This window comes from Chaetodon trifascialis, chromosome 17 (assembly GCF_039877785.1).
Source record: "Chaetodon trifascialis isolate fChaTrf1 chromosome 17, fChaTrf1.hap1, whole genome shotgun sequence".
Classification (NCBI taxonomy): domain Eukaryota; kingdom Metazoa; phylum Chordata; class Actinopteri; order Chaetodontiformes; family Chaetodontidae; genus Chaetodon; species Chaetodon trifascialis.
Genome location: NC_092072.1, coordinates 25,045,442 through 25,061,184, shown reverse-complemented (window position 1 = coordinate 25,061,184; position 15,743 = coordinate 25,045,442). Strand labels below are relative to the sequence as shown.

General features: G+C 41.1%; 1 protein-coding gene across 1 annotated transcript; it reads left to right on the top strand.

Annotated features, from left to right (window-relative positions):
• The first annotated feature begins 13,541 nt into the window (after positions 1 to 13,541).
• Positions 13,542 to 15,200, top strand: LOC139345490 (sclerostin domain-containing protein 1-like). The gene is made up of 2 exons (XM_070984094.1): positions 13,542 to 13,737; positions 14,773 to 15,200. Exons 1-2 carry the CDS (start codon positions 13,542 to 13,544, stop codon positions 15,198 to 15,200), a joined length of 624 nt encoding a protein of 207 aa, XP_070840195.1.
• The last annotated feature ends 543 nt before the right edge of the window (positions 15,201 to 15,743 follow it).

The window sequence follows — 15,743 nt, the reverse complement described above, 5'->3', positions numbered from 1 at the left end:
ATAATTGAGCAGCAGCACAATATAATAAGGATGGTGCAAGACCTTCATGCAGTCGTGCATAGCATGACAAACCCGTCAACTAGCATGGAAAGGCACAATTTGTATTTCCCCCTCTGCAATATCGAGCAGCTGATGGCACTGGAAGGAGACCTCCAGTCTATTCCTGGATTAAAACAGGAATTGGTGAGCTGCCTTTGATTCATTAGGGTAATGTAATGCTAGTTCAATGCAAATTAATGCAGGTAATTCTCTTTTGCTATTTTCAGAGGTCACCTCTCTAGGACTTGCTGGGGGTGCCACTATGAAAGAAACCGTTTGGGGCATCCTCAAACGAGCCATTAGAAATGACTTGGTTCTAAAAGTAACCTGGTGTGGACTAAATGGAAAGCTGGCCTTTGACCGGCTTCATTTAAAAGCCGTGGTAGTGGGTAAGTTTTATAACCGTATTAAAGCTTTTAAAGAGGAAATATGCAGGAAGGGGGGAAAATGGAGGCTCTCTGCCTTCCACTTGCGTGTCACTTATTGCATCTCTTAGCTGAAAAACAACTTTGCAAGTTCAGGGCCGCCGCCCTGGTGTACCAGCTCTCGTCTCTGTGCACTGCAGCTCAAACATGCCCCGTAGCAACATTTAACTACACAAACGTACACGTTGTACCATTGTATATGAAATATATCATTTGTTGTAAACAAATGCACATGGTCAGGACGAGGGTTAGCAAAACAGCGGAAAAGCACCCAGACTTGCATAGTTCCTCTTTAATGAAGCATTCCAAGGTTATAGTAGATTAAGTAAGTTTGTTTGTTTGTCTTTGTTTATATGCTATCACTTTTAGATGCTGTGCGAAGAAACCCTGTGTGCTCTTCAGCCACCGATAATGACATTGCAAAAGCAATCAAGAAATGGTTTTACTGGGCTGGGGATAGAGACGGTGGAAGGAAGAAGCGCCAGCAAGGAAGCCAGAACCGAGCCAGGACCCAGTAAGGACCAAGCTAGAACCCAGCCAGGACCCAGCAAAGACCAAGCCAGGACCCAGCCAGGAGCACATTGAACATTAATGTTCCAGTTATGTTCTGTAACATACAGTTACAGTTTACAGTTATATTGTTTTTTTTCTGTCTGTCTATGTCTGTTTTTGGTCTCTGTCTGTCTGTCTGTCTGTCTGTCTGTCTGTCTGTCTGTCTGTCTGTCTGTCTGTCTGTCTGTTTGTCTGTGTCTCTGTCTGTCTGTTTGTTTATGTCTCTGTCTGTTATTAATTGTACTTGCCATACAATTAATAAAATGAAATGAAATGATTTAAGTCGTCCTATTTGTTTTTCAAATACAGCAGTAAATAGTTATTACATATACACATACAGGGGCTTTAATGTAGGAACAGTCATGCATTATGGCCTGTCAGTTTGGGCTACTTTTTGGCTGAGTTGTGGGGATGTGTGGTTCTTCTGGGACAATCGTGGCTATATTTTGGAAGTCCACAATTAGTTTTGGGTGAATTTTGGCCCCCTTTTGGTCCCCTTTTGGCCTCCCTTTGGCCTTTCTTTGGGTCAGTTTGGCTACGTATTGGCTGGGTTGTGGGAACGTGGGGGTTCTTCTCGGACAATTATGGCTATATTTTGGAAATCCACAATTAGTTTTGGGTGAAGTTTGGTTTTTCTGTGGTGTGATTTTGCCTTGCCTAATTTGGGCCATGTAGGGCCCAGACATCCGCCCATAATCTTGCCAAAATGACAAGCCAGATTTGGGCCAAACTGAAGCCAAAAGGTTTTTGCTATCTGGGTGGTAACTAGTTACTGTCCATTGTTTCGTCAGGTAAATCAGCAGAATTTTGAAAGACATCGGAGAGCACACAACGTGACAACATGTAAGTGCAACCAATTTCTGTACTCTCCGTCTTATCAGCTAATATTGTCATACTTAATGTAAGATACATAGCAACCTATAATAGCTCACCATACAATAATCATTTAAGCCCCAGTCCAGTTGATTTGATTTGATTTGATTTGATTTGATTTGATTTGATTTGATTTGATTTGATTTGATTTGATTTGATTTGATTTGATTGAGATCCCCATTAGCTGTTACACCTGGAAGCAGCTACTCTTCCTGGGGTCCATTAAAAAAGGACATAAAATAATCAAATGCACATAGAATAAAACTAAATTACAAATAATATGAAAAGCTGCATAGTACCCATAATGACAAAATTCTTCTTGTATGATGGTTGTGAACATTGTGAATGTGACAAATTCTAGAAAAGAAACATGTGGGCTTATTTGAGGTATAGACTTTGTGGGAAAAAAAGATAGAAGACTGCAAGCCAGCCTATTATCCACAGTCAACCACTGGAGCTTGGAGTGCATGCTTTTGACATTGGTTCTGAAGGGGGCAACCTAAGACCAGGCGTGCCGCTCTGTTTTGCACGAGTTGAAGCTTGTGCATGTCTTTATTTGAAGCACAGGACCATATAACAAAGCAGTAGTCAAGATGAGTGAGTACCAGTGCCTGAGTCACAAGTTTCCTAGTGTGATTATTCAAATACTAGGAACATCTTTTAATTACTGAAATGGCTCTGCTCATTTTGAGAACTGTGTTATCAATATGAGTGGTCCAAGATAATTTCTCATCAAAAGTCAATCCTAAAAGTTTGACTTTATCAACTTGCTCAAGAACTGTGTTCTTGATGTATAAGGAGAGATGATTATCCCTCCTAAGCATGGAGTAAGAGCTGAAGGCAATACATTTAGTTTTTGTTATATTAAGAGCAAGTGTATTACTTTCGATCCATTCAGAGACAGAGTCAAGTTCCTTCTGAAGGAGACTATTAAGTTCACTGTAACTGTCTACGGCAGCATGCACAGTGGAATCATCCGTGTACATAGTCATGGTTGCCCTATTCAAAGCAAAATATGTGATATGTGCCAAATGTGAGCTGAAATGTTCACTTTTTCATTAAAGCATGAAACATCGTACACTTGTGCAGTGTGGGGTCATGCACACTCCACCATCATATGTATTTTGCATTATGTTTTGATGGACGAGAATTACAGAGATACTGTACAGTATACAACATTGCACGTGATGTGTGTATCTCACGTGAATAGGAAATTTATTGTTATGAGAAGGAAATCCCAGGCTAGGCTAGACTTCATAATTTCTGTTGCATTCATGTTCCATGATTTTTAAAAGCTTAATCTTTTTGTTCATTAACACTGGAAATAGTAGTGGTAGCAAATGTAATCTACAAGGCAGTAGAAGAGGTACAGTTTTCAACATATCAAAAAAAAAAAACATACAGTTTTATGTTACAGTGTTGGGGTTTGTATGCTTTGGGCTGTTATTTTGGTAGGTTCATGGACTTTTATTTTGGTGACACTGGTTCCTGGCTGGGTTGTTGTGGGCTAACTTGTCACCTGCTCTTCCTGAGGCACCCTTCCCCCCTGCTGCGCTGAGGAGTGATTGAACACACCTGTTCCTGCTTTACCATCAGTGTCCCTTCTTAAGGCCTGCAGAGACACTCCTCGGCGCCAGAGTATCCTGATAGCTTGCGTGGTATCTGCTGGCTTGGTTTTTTCTTGTGAAAAGTTGATATTCCCTCTCTTGTGACAACTGCTTAATTTGTGTCTAACTCGTGTCTCTCCTCTTCTTTTCCAGTGCCTCCCGTCTCCCACACAGCCCAGCACTCTCCAGCCCTTTTGGATTTTTTGTTGTTATTTGTGCACTCCCTGCCCCTGTTGAAAATAAATCTTTGTTCAACCTTTTCCGTTTCCGCTCCTGGGTTCAGTTTCGTGCACACACGTCACATACAGTGTAGTTCAAAACCAACCAGTCATCAATAAAGGAAAGGAAAAAATGCATTGTAATAGTTTTCTGGGGAAAATCTGTACTCAAGTACAAGTACTGTTACATTGCTAAAATATTACTCAAGTAAAAGTACTGGTGTTAGAGAAATACTGAAGTAAAAGTACAAAGTATTTGTCAAAAAAACTACTTACTTTTAACCAGTGATGTCATCGTCACCTCTCCAGACTAGGGCTCGAAATTTTGTGTGTTTTCCTTTACCAAAAGTTAAAATGCCAATAATCTATTAATCATTAATAATTTATAAGATACAAAACAAGTATTTTTTCCCTCATTTTTTTTCTCATTTTAAGTTTTTATTTCCTTATTCAGCAAATCCGGCAGACAAAAAACAAAATTACACGAGGTGCCACGACTATTGATTAAATATCCATGAATACATTTTTAACTGGTTAAATTCTTAATGCAAAATCAATTAAAGATCAATCATTAACATTCTTTTTTGTTTTGTTTTGTTTTGTTTTGTTTTGTTTTGTTTTGTTTTGTTTTGTTTTGTTTTTCATCCTCACGTCCTGGTTTTCATTGGCTTGTTTGCTATCAAATCACCTTACTAGCTACAAAAATGCAGATGAAAGGTTTGGATATTAATTAAAATTGTACTCAGTACTCAACTATGATTTTAAAAGTAACAAAGTAGATTACATGGCATAATGAATACTTAAGTACAAGTAAAAGTAGAGACTTGAAAATCTACTCATAAAAGTACAAGTACCCCAAAAAACTACTTAATTACAGTAATCTGAGTATTTGTAATTAATTACTTCCACCTCTGTTAATAAATAATGGACTCATGTTTCTCTCAGGAAAGTGAAAATGTCACCCAAAGAGAAGAGCAGAGAGCAGAGCCTTTCACATTAGCACAGGTGAGAAAAAACTAATTTTATCCAACTCTCTCTCTCTCTCTCTCTCTCTCTCTCTCTCTCTCTCTCTCTCTCTCTCTCTCTCTCTCTCTCTTCTTTTTCAGTCTCTCACTGTCAAACTACAAGTACCAACCTCTATCTCTCCCCCTCATTCTTTTATCTTTTTAATAAATAATGGACTTGTGTTCCTCTCAGAACAGTGAAGATGCCACCCAAAGAGAAGAGCAGAACACAGAGCCTTTCACATTAGCACAGGTGAGAAGAAACTAGTTTTATAAAACTCTCTCTCACTCTGTCCCTCACTCTTACTGTTAAACGACAGCTACTATCTCTGTTGTTCATTTGTGTCATTCTTAGGAAAGTGATGAAGATGCTAGCCAGAGAGAAGAGCAGAGAGGAGAACCTGTCACACTGGCACAGGTGGGACAAAAGTATAGTATTATACAGTCTTCTCCCTCTCTCTCCCTCTGTAATGAGCTGTTGATTTGTATCCTTCTCAGGAAAACAATGATGATACCAGCCAAAGACAAGAGCAAAGAGCAGGATCGTTCACAATGGTACAGATGAGGCAAAGTACAGTATGAGGTTAATTACATTTTTGAACATTAAATGTCAGTTTGTCAGTTGACAAACCGTAACAAAATGCACACATACATTTTTGCAGTTGATTGAAGTGTACACGTTCTATTCATCCTCTTTTTTTCTTCATGTGTTGTTACCTGTGTTGTTTTTTATGCTACGGGCAGTCAACCCAAATAAGATTAAGGTTTAATACAGTTCTGCTTTTTTCAGTCATTTTAGGACAGTGTCCCTCAAGTAGATGTCCACTCCCATGGACTAACGGAAGGGTAAAGCATCATCTCGATTCTCTCCTTTGCACTGAGACACAACACTACAGGTGTATTGATGGAAGACCTGCTGAAACTGCTTAAGTTACATTCCGCTGGGACTAGTGCAGTTCCAACAAGCAAGTATTTTTTGGAAAAACCATTAGCTGGTATTGATGATCAGTTTGAACGGCATCATTACTGCAGAGTTTGTACTAAATACATTGGTTCTTCACAATCTCAAGAGAAAATTCTGAAATGTGTGTCATGTTCCTCATCCACAACAGCAGAAGCCAGTTTACAGGAAGGACATTTTTTATTAGTATTCCATTAAAGGATCAGCTAAAAGATATTCTTGAGAACCAAGGCATGCATGATCTCTGTTTTCGTGCTGATGACAGTAGAAGGGATTTAATAAAGGACATATGTGATGGCACTTTATATCAGACCTTAAAATCAAACAGTGAAGATGATTTCCTATCCCTTACATTCAACTGTGATGGTGTACCAGTCTTTCAGTCCTCTAAATTCAGTATTTGGCCAATACTGTGTTGTGTTAATGAGAAACCCCCTGAGAGTAGAGATAAACATGTACTTTTATGTGCTTTATGGTTTGGATCCAAAAAGCCAGACATGTTGTGCTTCTTCAAACCATTTGTTGAGGAGTGTGTCAGTCTTTCTCAAGTTGGTTTTGAGTGGCAGCATCCTAGTGATCAGTCATTGAGACACATTAAAGTGCACACATTGTGCTGTGTGTGTGATGCAGTAGCAAGGCTGTTGCTACAGAATTTTAAGCAGTTTAATGGTGAATATGGGTGTGGAGTCTGCCTTCACCCTGGGGTGCAAACAAGGAAAGGAAAAGGAAACACAAGGGTTTACACATGTCCTGATGAAAAGCCAAGTGACAGAAATCATAAAACCACAGTAAAAATAGGACAAATTGCTGAAAGAGAAGGGAAGACTGTATTGGGCATAAAGGGCCCATCTGCCCTTGCCGATTTACCAATGTTTGATCTAATCAACGGGATGGTCCCTGACTACATGCACTGTGTGTTGCTTGGTGTGTGCAGATACATGGCGACTTTATGGATGGATTCTAAGAGCATTTCTGAACCATGGTATATTGGTGCCCAAACAGCAGTTATGGACAGACATCTCTTGTCAATAAAACCTATTGTTGCTCGAGTTCCAAGATCTCTAACAGAATGCAAATTCTGGAAAGCCCACGAGTGACAACACTGGCTTTTGTACTATAGTTTGCCAGTTCTGAAAGGCATACTTCCACAGAAGTATCACTCTCATTGGGCATTGTTGATAGAGGGCATAAGCATTCTGTTGGGGTCTGCATTAAATGCTGAACTGATAAGTCACGCACATGAGGCATTAGTGTACTTTGTTGGAGGTGTGCAGTCCCTGTATGGGGAAGAGCACATGACATTCAGTGTTCCTTCACTTCTGCATTTACAGTGCCTATCATAAGTATTCACCCCCTTGGATGTTTTCCCCTTTTATTGCGTTCATAAATCAATCATGGTCAAAACAATTTGGCTTTTTTAACACAAAACTTTATTGGAAAAAACTCTTTAATGTCAAAGTGAAAACAGACTTGTACAAAGTAATGTCAATGAAATAAAAATAGATAAAGAAATATGATTGTTTGCATAATTATTCACCCCCTTTTTAATTTAATGGTCTAATTCAATAGAGGTCCATTAAATCGTTGCCAATAGTCTCACAATTAGTGAAATGAAGATCACCTGTGTGATCTGAGTGGTGTGGGTGTGTTTCAAGTGATTGAGGTATAAAACACCTGTGTCTGAAGGGTCCAGAGACTGGTTGATCAGTATTCCTGGCTACCACTACACCATGAAGACAGAAGAACACTCCAAGCAACTCAGGGAAAGGGTTATTGAGAAGTACAATTCAGGGGATGGATACAGAAAAATTTCCAAGGCATTGAACATCCCCCAGAGTTCAGTGAAATCAATCATCAAGAAATGGAAGGAATATGGCACTTGTGTGAATCTGCCTAGATCAGGCCGCCCTCGTAAACTGAGTGACCGTGCAAGTAGGAGACTAGTGAGAGAGGCCACCAAGACCCCCACAACTACTCTGAAGGAGTTACAAGCTTCAGCTGCTGAGATGGGAGAGACTGTGCATATAGCAACTGCTGCCTGGGTTCTTCACCAGTCAAAGCTTTATGGGAGAGTGGCAATGAGAAAGCCACTGTTGAAGAGAAATCATATTAGATCTCGACTACAGTTTGCCAAAAAGCATGTGGAAGACTCCATGCTCAAGTGGAAGAAGATTCTTTGGTCTGATGAGACCAAAATTGAGCTTTTTGGCCATCAGACAAGACGTTATGTTTGGCGGAAACCAAACACTGCACATTACCAAAAACACACCATCCCCACTGTGAAGCATGGTGGCATCATCATGCATCAGCATCATGCTGTGGGGATGTTTCTCAGCAGCCAGACCTGGAAGGCTTGTAAAGATAGAGGGCAGAATGAATGCTGCAAAATACACCGAAATCCTGGGGGACAATCTTCTTCAGTCTGCAAGAGAACTACGGCTTGGGAGAAGATTTATTTTCCAGCAAGACAATGATCCAAAGCATACTGCAAAAGCTACACAGGAATGATTAAAAAAGAACCAGGTAAATGTTCTGGAGTGACCGAGTCAAAGCCCAGACCTCAATCCTATAGAGAATTTGTGGCTGGACTTGAAAAGGGCTGTTGATGCCCGATACCCGCGCAACCTGACAGAGCTTGAGCAGTTTTGCAAAGAACGGAGCAAAATTGCAGTGGGCAGATGTACAAGACTGATTGAGACTTATCCACTTATCCACACAGACTCACTGCTGTGATTGCAGCCAAAGGTGCATCTACGAAATACTGACTTGAAGGGGGTGAATAATTATGCAAACATCTATTTTCATTTATATAATTTTCTTTCATTAACATTACTTTGTAGAAATCTGTTTCCACTTTGACATTAAAGAGTTTTCTCCAATAATTTTTTGTGTTAAAAAAGCCAAATTTTATTGACCATGATTGATTTATGAAAGCAATAAAAGTGTAAAACATCCAAGGGTGTGAATACTTACGATAGGCACTGTAAGCAGGTGTTGTGCACTGGGGTCCTTTGTGGGCTCACTCAGCCTTCATGTTTGAAGATTTCAATGGGTACCTCCTGAAACAAGTAAAAAGTAGTCAAGCTGTACCACAACAAATATGCAAACGAGTGGCGTTAACCCGTGCTTTTCCCCGTTTAGCAAAGCAGTTCTTAACAAATGCACCTGCAGAAGTTAAAGATTTCTGCAATGAAATGAGAAATGGAAAGCAGCGTCTCAAGTTCAAAAGGTTTACTGAGGTGACTGCCCTTGGTCCACCAAATGTAAGCTTAGTATCTCTGGGTGATCAACTGCTCTCCACTCAGTGAGAGAGGTTCCCACAAATGCTGTGGTGAGTTGCTACAAGAGAATTGCTTTAAATGGCGAAGTCGTTCATGGTCATACCTATAGCAAAACAAAACAAAGAAACAACTTTTGAAGGATGGGAGTATTTTTAGAGTCTCACACTTCATTGACATGGGTGACCAGTGTAATATGCCATAGGAAACTATGGTAATTGCACAGTGCAGAAGTTAGCCAGGGGTTCTCATATTAGAACTCAACTGAGCTACATGTCAACTGTCCACTTTCCCACAGGCTTTCACAAAGCCATAAATGCTACTCAGGTAGTTAGACCATGTATGTCAGCTCCTGAACACATATTACTGTAAAGTATGGAGAGTATGGTGGATTAAGGTAAGCGTATCGTCTCACTTCCTGTTTCTGGTTGCTGCCTTAATTATTGCTGCCTTGTTGGTAACGTGCGTTTGTCACTCTTGTTCCTCTGAGTGTAATTTGCTCTGTGTTTTGTTACAGCAGCCTTTTATCCGCGCTCTAAAGTAACATTAGTTCTGCTCAAGCACCCATAAGTCTGTTAATTTAGCGACCGTCAATTTTATTTGTCTACCCACTTGTCTGCTCTGCTAGCTTAGCCTAGCAGCTAGCGATGGCTTCTCTCTGTCCCTCTCCAGCTCTCTCCTGCTTGGTGTGTCACATGTTTAGCTACTCCTCTGCCTCCTTTAGTGATACTGGTACGTGTAATAAATGAAGTTTATTTGGTGAGTTGGAGACGAGGCTTAGTGAATTGGAAGCTCGGCTCCGCACCATGGAAACCAAACCATTAGCTGTAGTTAGCCAGGCCCCCGTAGCCGGTGCGGACCGACCAAGTGCAGCTCCGGATAGCCATCCCTCGACAGCTCCCAAGCAGCCGGGAAACCAGGGAGGCTGGGTGACTGTTCGAAGGAAGCATAGTCCCAAGCTGAAGCCCACGGGTACCAACCGCTTCATGTTTCTAACAGGTTCTCCCCACTCGGTGACACACCCGCTGAGAAACCAACTCTGATTATTGGCAGCTCCATTTTGAGAAACGTTAACAGTGTATCCAAAGATACACCGAGCTCCTCTGTCCTTCTGTCCCTTTCCATCTGCACGCTTTCATGTCCTACCATGGAGTGTTACTAACTTAGCTCCTTCCCCGGAGTCTCTGTGCTTTGTCGTCTTGCAGGTTCCACAGTGGCTGAATCTGGATTGTGGATTGCAGCTGCGTCTCCTGCCTTGGCCCTGCCTGACATCCACTGCAACTGCTACTGCTATTATTACATCCACTGTCACTGTTACTGTGATTGCATGTCTGTCTCTCTGTCTCTCTGTCTCTCTGTCTCTCTCTCTCTCTCTCTCTCTCTCTCTCTCTCTCTCTCTCTGACTGCATTTCTGTCTGTCTGTCTCTCTCTGTCTGTCTGTGTCTGTCTCACTCTCCCTCTCTTGCTCTCCCTCTCTCACCCAACCGGTTGAGGCAGATGGCCGCCCACCCAGAGTCTGGTTCTGCCCGAGGTTTCTGCCTGTTAAAAGGAAGTTTTTCCTCGCCACTGTTGCCAAGTGCTAGCTCTATATGGAAAGTGTCCTGAGACAACTTCTGTTGGGATTTGGCGCTATACAAATAAAATTTAATTGAAAAATTAAATTGAATTAAATTAGTCAATGTTAACTAAATGTGAAGATTGTCACTTATTCATTTCAAGTTTCTGAGCTGAAAAGGAAACATTTCTGTCTAAACTATTGCCAATGTAACTAAAATGAAACAGCACATATCAGAGTTAAGACAAAATGCACATGTATTCTTATGTGAGACATTTTGCACTGCATGTTATTCTAATCTTGTGCAAAGTTAAAAGTCTTTCTATAGCAAGAAAGGAATGAATGAGTCATTTTCTATCTCTTTGCTTCATATTGAATACTTTCCATGGGGATTTTGAATATTTGCTGTGTGACTACAAAATCCATCCATCCATCCATTTTCTATGCCGCTTATCCCTTTCGGGGTCGCGGGGGGGCCGGAGCCTATCTCGGCTGTCAATGGCGGGGTACACCCTGGACCAGTCGCCAGCCGATCGCAGGGCACATACACACAACCATTCACACTCACACCTAGGGGCAATTTAGAGTCACCAATCAACCTAATGAGCATGTTTTTGGTCTGTGGGAGGAAGCCGGAGTGCCGGAGAGAACCCACGCATGCACAGGAAGAACATGCAAACTTCACACAGAAAGGCCTGACCCGGGAATCGAACCTGCGACCTTCTTGCTGTGAGGCACGCTCACTACCTGCTGCGCCACCGTGCAGCCTTTAACCTTCCAATGTTATTATGTGTCAAACCCTGTTTTTTAGTCATCGTGTGCTTTTCCATGAAATTGTGCGATTATGCTGTTTTTTAATTTGTATGTCTTATATATGTGGCACCTCGCATAAGTCTTGTAGGTGTTCTATGATAATTATAAGATTTTAGTTTCACTGATAGTTGTCCAGCTCATATAAGTTTGATATTACACATATCTACTAAGGATATTGACTTTACTAAGGATCTTATATCTGGTTTGACTGTCTTATGTATAACTTACAAGTTTCAGATAAAAGAGACAAAAACTTTATAAAATTTATCTATATCTTTTCCATATGGGTAGTCATGAAAATAAAGAAAATGCATTGAATGGGAAGGTGTGTCCAAACTTTTGGCCTGTACTGTAGGTAAAGCACCTCAGCAAAAAATATTGTGATGATCCTTCTGTCTCTCCGTCTGTACGCTTTCATGTCCTACCACGGCGTGTTACTAACTTAGCTCCTTCCCCGGAGTCTCTGTGCTTTGTCGTCTCGCAGGTTCCACAGTGGCTGAATCTGGATTGTGGATTGCAGCTGCGTCTCCTGCCTTGGCCCTGCCTGACATCCACTGCAACTGCTGCTGCTATTGTTACATCCACTGTCACTGTTACTGTGATTGCATGTCTGTCTCTGTCTCTGTCTCTCTCTCTCTCTCTCTCTGACTGCATTTCTGTCTGTCTGTCTGTCTGTCTGTCTGTCTGTCTGTCTGTCTGTCTGTCTGTCTGTCTGTCTGTCTGTCTGTCTGTCTGTCTCACTCTCCTTCTCTTGCTCTCACAACCGGTCGAGGCAGATGGCCGCTCACCCAGAGTCTGGTTCTGCCCGAGGTTTCTGCCTGTTAAAAGGAAGTTTTTCCTCGCCACTGCCGCCAGGTGCTTGCTCATGGGGGAATTGTTGGTTTCTTTGTAGATAAAAGAGCTTGGTCTGTACCAGCTCTATATGGAAAGTGTCCTGAGACAACTTCTGTTGGGATTCGGCGCTATACAAATAAAATTGAATTGAATTGAATTGAATTGAATTGAATTGAATTGAATTGAATTGAAATAAATTGAATTGATGATAAACTTTTAGTCTCTGTTAGCTACATCAACCATAGTCTCTATGAAACAGATATTCAGTCAGTAGGTGGAGACAAATATCCTTATTTTTATCTTGCAGTAACACAAATGCAGCTACCAATGTAGCCACCACAGTCAGTCAGTCAGTCAGTCAGTCAGTCAGTCAGTCAGTCAGTCAGTCAGTCAGTCAGTCAGAGAGATATATGGTTTAATTGGACCCACAGTTGGTTACACAGATGAAGTTTAAAGCCTACAGGAAATGTAGGGAAGATGAGGGGACACGAGTACACTGTGGGCAATTCAACTATTCTGAATGAAGATTCACGGTTACACTGTGAACATCATAGGTCTGCAGTTTTTATAATGTCTAAAATGTGGTATTGTGTAGTATGGTAATATCTTTTTTTCCACAATCATTGAAGGACTGGATACAGACAGCCATAATGATTGGCCAGCAAATTAATTTTGACCCAAGACCACTCCCTTTTCATGACTGGGTGAGAAAGTCAAAAATGTTGCTGCATATAAAAGATTGTTACATAGGATGATATTCCTTCCAGTGGCACTAGTGTATAATTCTTTACTAATTGCATAGAAAAGATTAGGTGTGCGCACATTGTAATATAGATTTCAATGTGGGAGTTCTGCTTTTGTACTTTTGCTTAATGTTGCTCGTTTTTCTCTTTATTTCTAAGAAGGCAACATTATATTTTGATTAAACCTTCCTTGTTGGGCTGTAGCAGCTCTCCATGGAAAGTGTCATGAGACAACTTCTGTTGTGATTTGGTATTATTTTAATTGAACTGGGGGGGGGGGGGGGGGGGGGGGGTAATTTCACTAAGCATGGCGTGTGTGCAGTCTCCCTCCTGTAACATGTGTGCTGTGATTAATAAAGTAAATATCTTAATCTCCTAACGTTGGCTGACTGTCACGCAGCTATGCAGAAGCATACCAAACAGTGACCAATGACCAAAACAATATCTGATGCAGAGGCAGAAGCACTTGGTTGTAAAAAAAAAAGAAAAAAAAAAAAAAAGCGCGAGTTGCGGTTAAGGTGGGTGTGCATTCATAAAGCGTCACAGTGGAGGATATATAAATCAAAGCTGCAGCACGTTAGTCATTCATTAGTTGGAATTTTGTTACTGACAGCAGTAATCAGATCATCAGGTGCAGTTATGCTCCGTCCTGCCAGCGGACTCAAATTCCTCGCGTTCCTGCTGCTGCTGGGCACGGGCAGCTCAGCTGTTCACAACGACGCCACAGAGTCAGTTAATACTCAGCTGGCCCCCGACACTCATGATGACCAGACTAATGAAGACACGAATCAGGCGAGCAACGGCGGCAGACGACTGACTGACGCTGTGCGTAATGGTGAGTCAAAACCGTTACGCATGACGTAGTTACAGTATCATTTTGAGGTAAATTTGTCGTCTTGCTCAGAAAGCTTGACACATAGTTTTACACTGTTGTCTGGGTGACTGATAACCACTGGATATAGATGACATTATTCTCTCTCAGTGTAGTGTGGTGTGTAGCAGGTGGTTTTCCAAAACGCTTAAAAGGAAATCTGTTCTCCTTGTTCTTAGAAATAAACTTTTCCTAAATTACAAACTTTTCAAATATGTGAAAATTTACATTAACATAAAATTAAATCAATAAAAGGGTGACTAGTAAGATCCCCCCCCCCAAAAAAAATACAATAAACCTATAACAATTGAATAGTTGTCCTAATAGTAGACCTAATTAATGAAAATATAATTAGGTCTCAGCCCTGTAAGTGATTTGTTGACAAGCAGCAGTATTTCAAATCAATTCTCAGACTAACTGGTATCTTAGACATAAGTCCTCTAACTCTGGTCATATTTTTTAAAATGATTGAAAGCTAATATATACTTTCTTTAAGGGTAGACCCTACATTGATTTAGCATTGCTTGCCTAGTTGAGGGCATGTGAGGGACACATTTAAAAAATAAGACCCCCCCCCCCGAAAAAAAAAATGCTGTACAAGCCAAAGCAGCACACATACTGATTGAAACTTAAAGAACTGTACCTTCAATTCCAACCATTCCAAATAAGCTGACCTCCTCATAGTGCATCCGTAGAGAAAAGTGGAGAAAAAGTTTGCTGTGCCTATCAGAATTTTATGTGACTTAACTCTATGATTCCACCAGGCAACATTTTTCAAGTGAATAAGAAGCTTCATTTGTGTAACACCAGAGTTGCAGAGAGGTGGTTAGGGCGGAAGACAAACCACGGGACTTTAGAGTATTCAGATAAAAGGTGGAACTTTGCCACCTCAATTCTGCTTTCTCAGAAGTAGATCTGAATTGAGGCTGTATAAACTGATAGTGCCACATCTGAATGAAGTGTAGAGTACATATATGTAATTCAGTTTCCATGTCTCAGGCCCAGACCAGAGCCAGGTGGGCTGCAGGGAGCTGAGGTCCACAAAATACATCTCTGACGGCCAGTGCACCAGTGTCAACCCCATTAAGGAGCTGGTGTGTGCTGGGGAGTGTCTGCCAGCCAACCTGCTACCCAATTGGATTGGGGGTGGGGGTTACACTGGTAGGTACTGGAGCCACCGTGATGCCCAGGAGTGGCGTTGCGTCACTGACCAGACCAGGACCCAGCGGATCCAGCTGCAGTGCCAGGACGGCAGCTCTAGGACCTACAAGATTACTGTGGTGACCTCCTGTAGGTGCAAGCGCTACTCCAGACAGCAAAATGACTCAGGACACAAGGACATATCTGTCCACAGTGGCAAACAGACAAAAAATCCAAGGAAGGCTGGACTCCCTAAAGAGAGAGCTGAAAGGCAGTTTGACAATTAAAACTGCTGTAATCCTTTACAGGATTACAAAAGAAATCTCAAAACAGCCATCTCAAAACAGCCATTGTTTTTATCATGAATCATGAATTTTATGAATGAAGTCTGCAAATAATAAACAAAATATTTATGAGGCAGGCCAAATAGGGTTAATGAATAGTGTAGATTTGCCTTCAGATTTAGATTATTGTGATAGGTGGTGGCCTCTAGTAGCCACAGTAATTATGATGGGTCAAAGGAGGAAGTCAGGTGATGCAGTAGTAAGAGCAGCAAAGTTCACCTAGATTGCTGTTTGTATCCCATTTGTAACCAAAGTCATAGCTGACTTATTTTAACTGACATATGTAAGTTAAGTCACATACATAACCAAACTTATTAACATGCTTATTTTTACTGAAACCAAACCTAACCAACTAGTTCTATTGTCTAAACCTAAAGAAACTGTAATCATTTCACAACATTTACATTTGTCTGGTATGACTGTTGCTCATACTCTTCAGCTGTCATATGTTATTTTGGGAGTCATTGGGAAACAACTTATCATGTA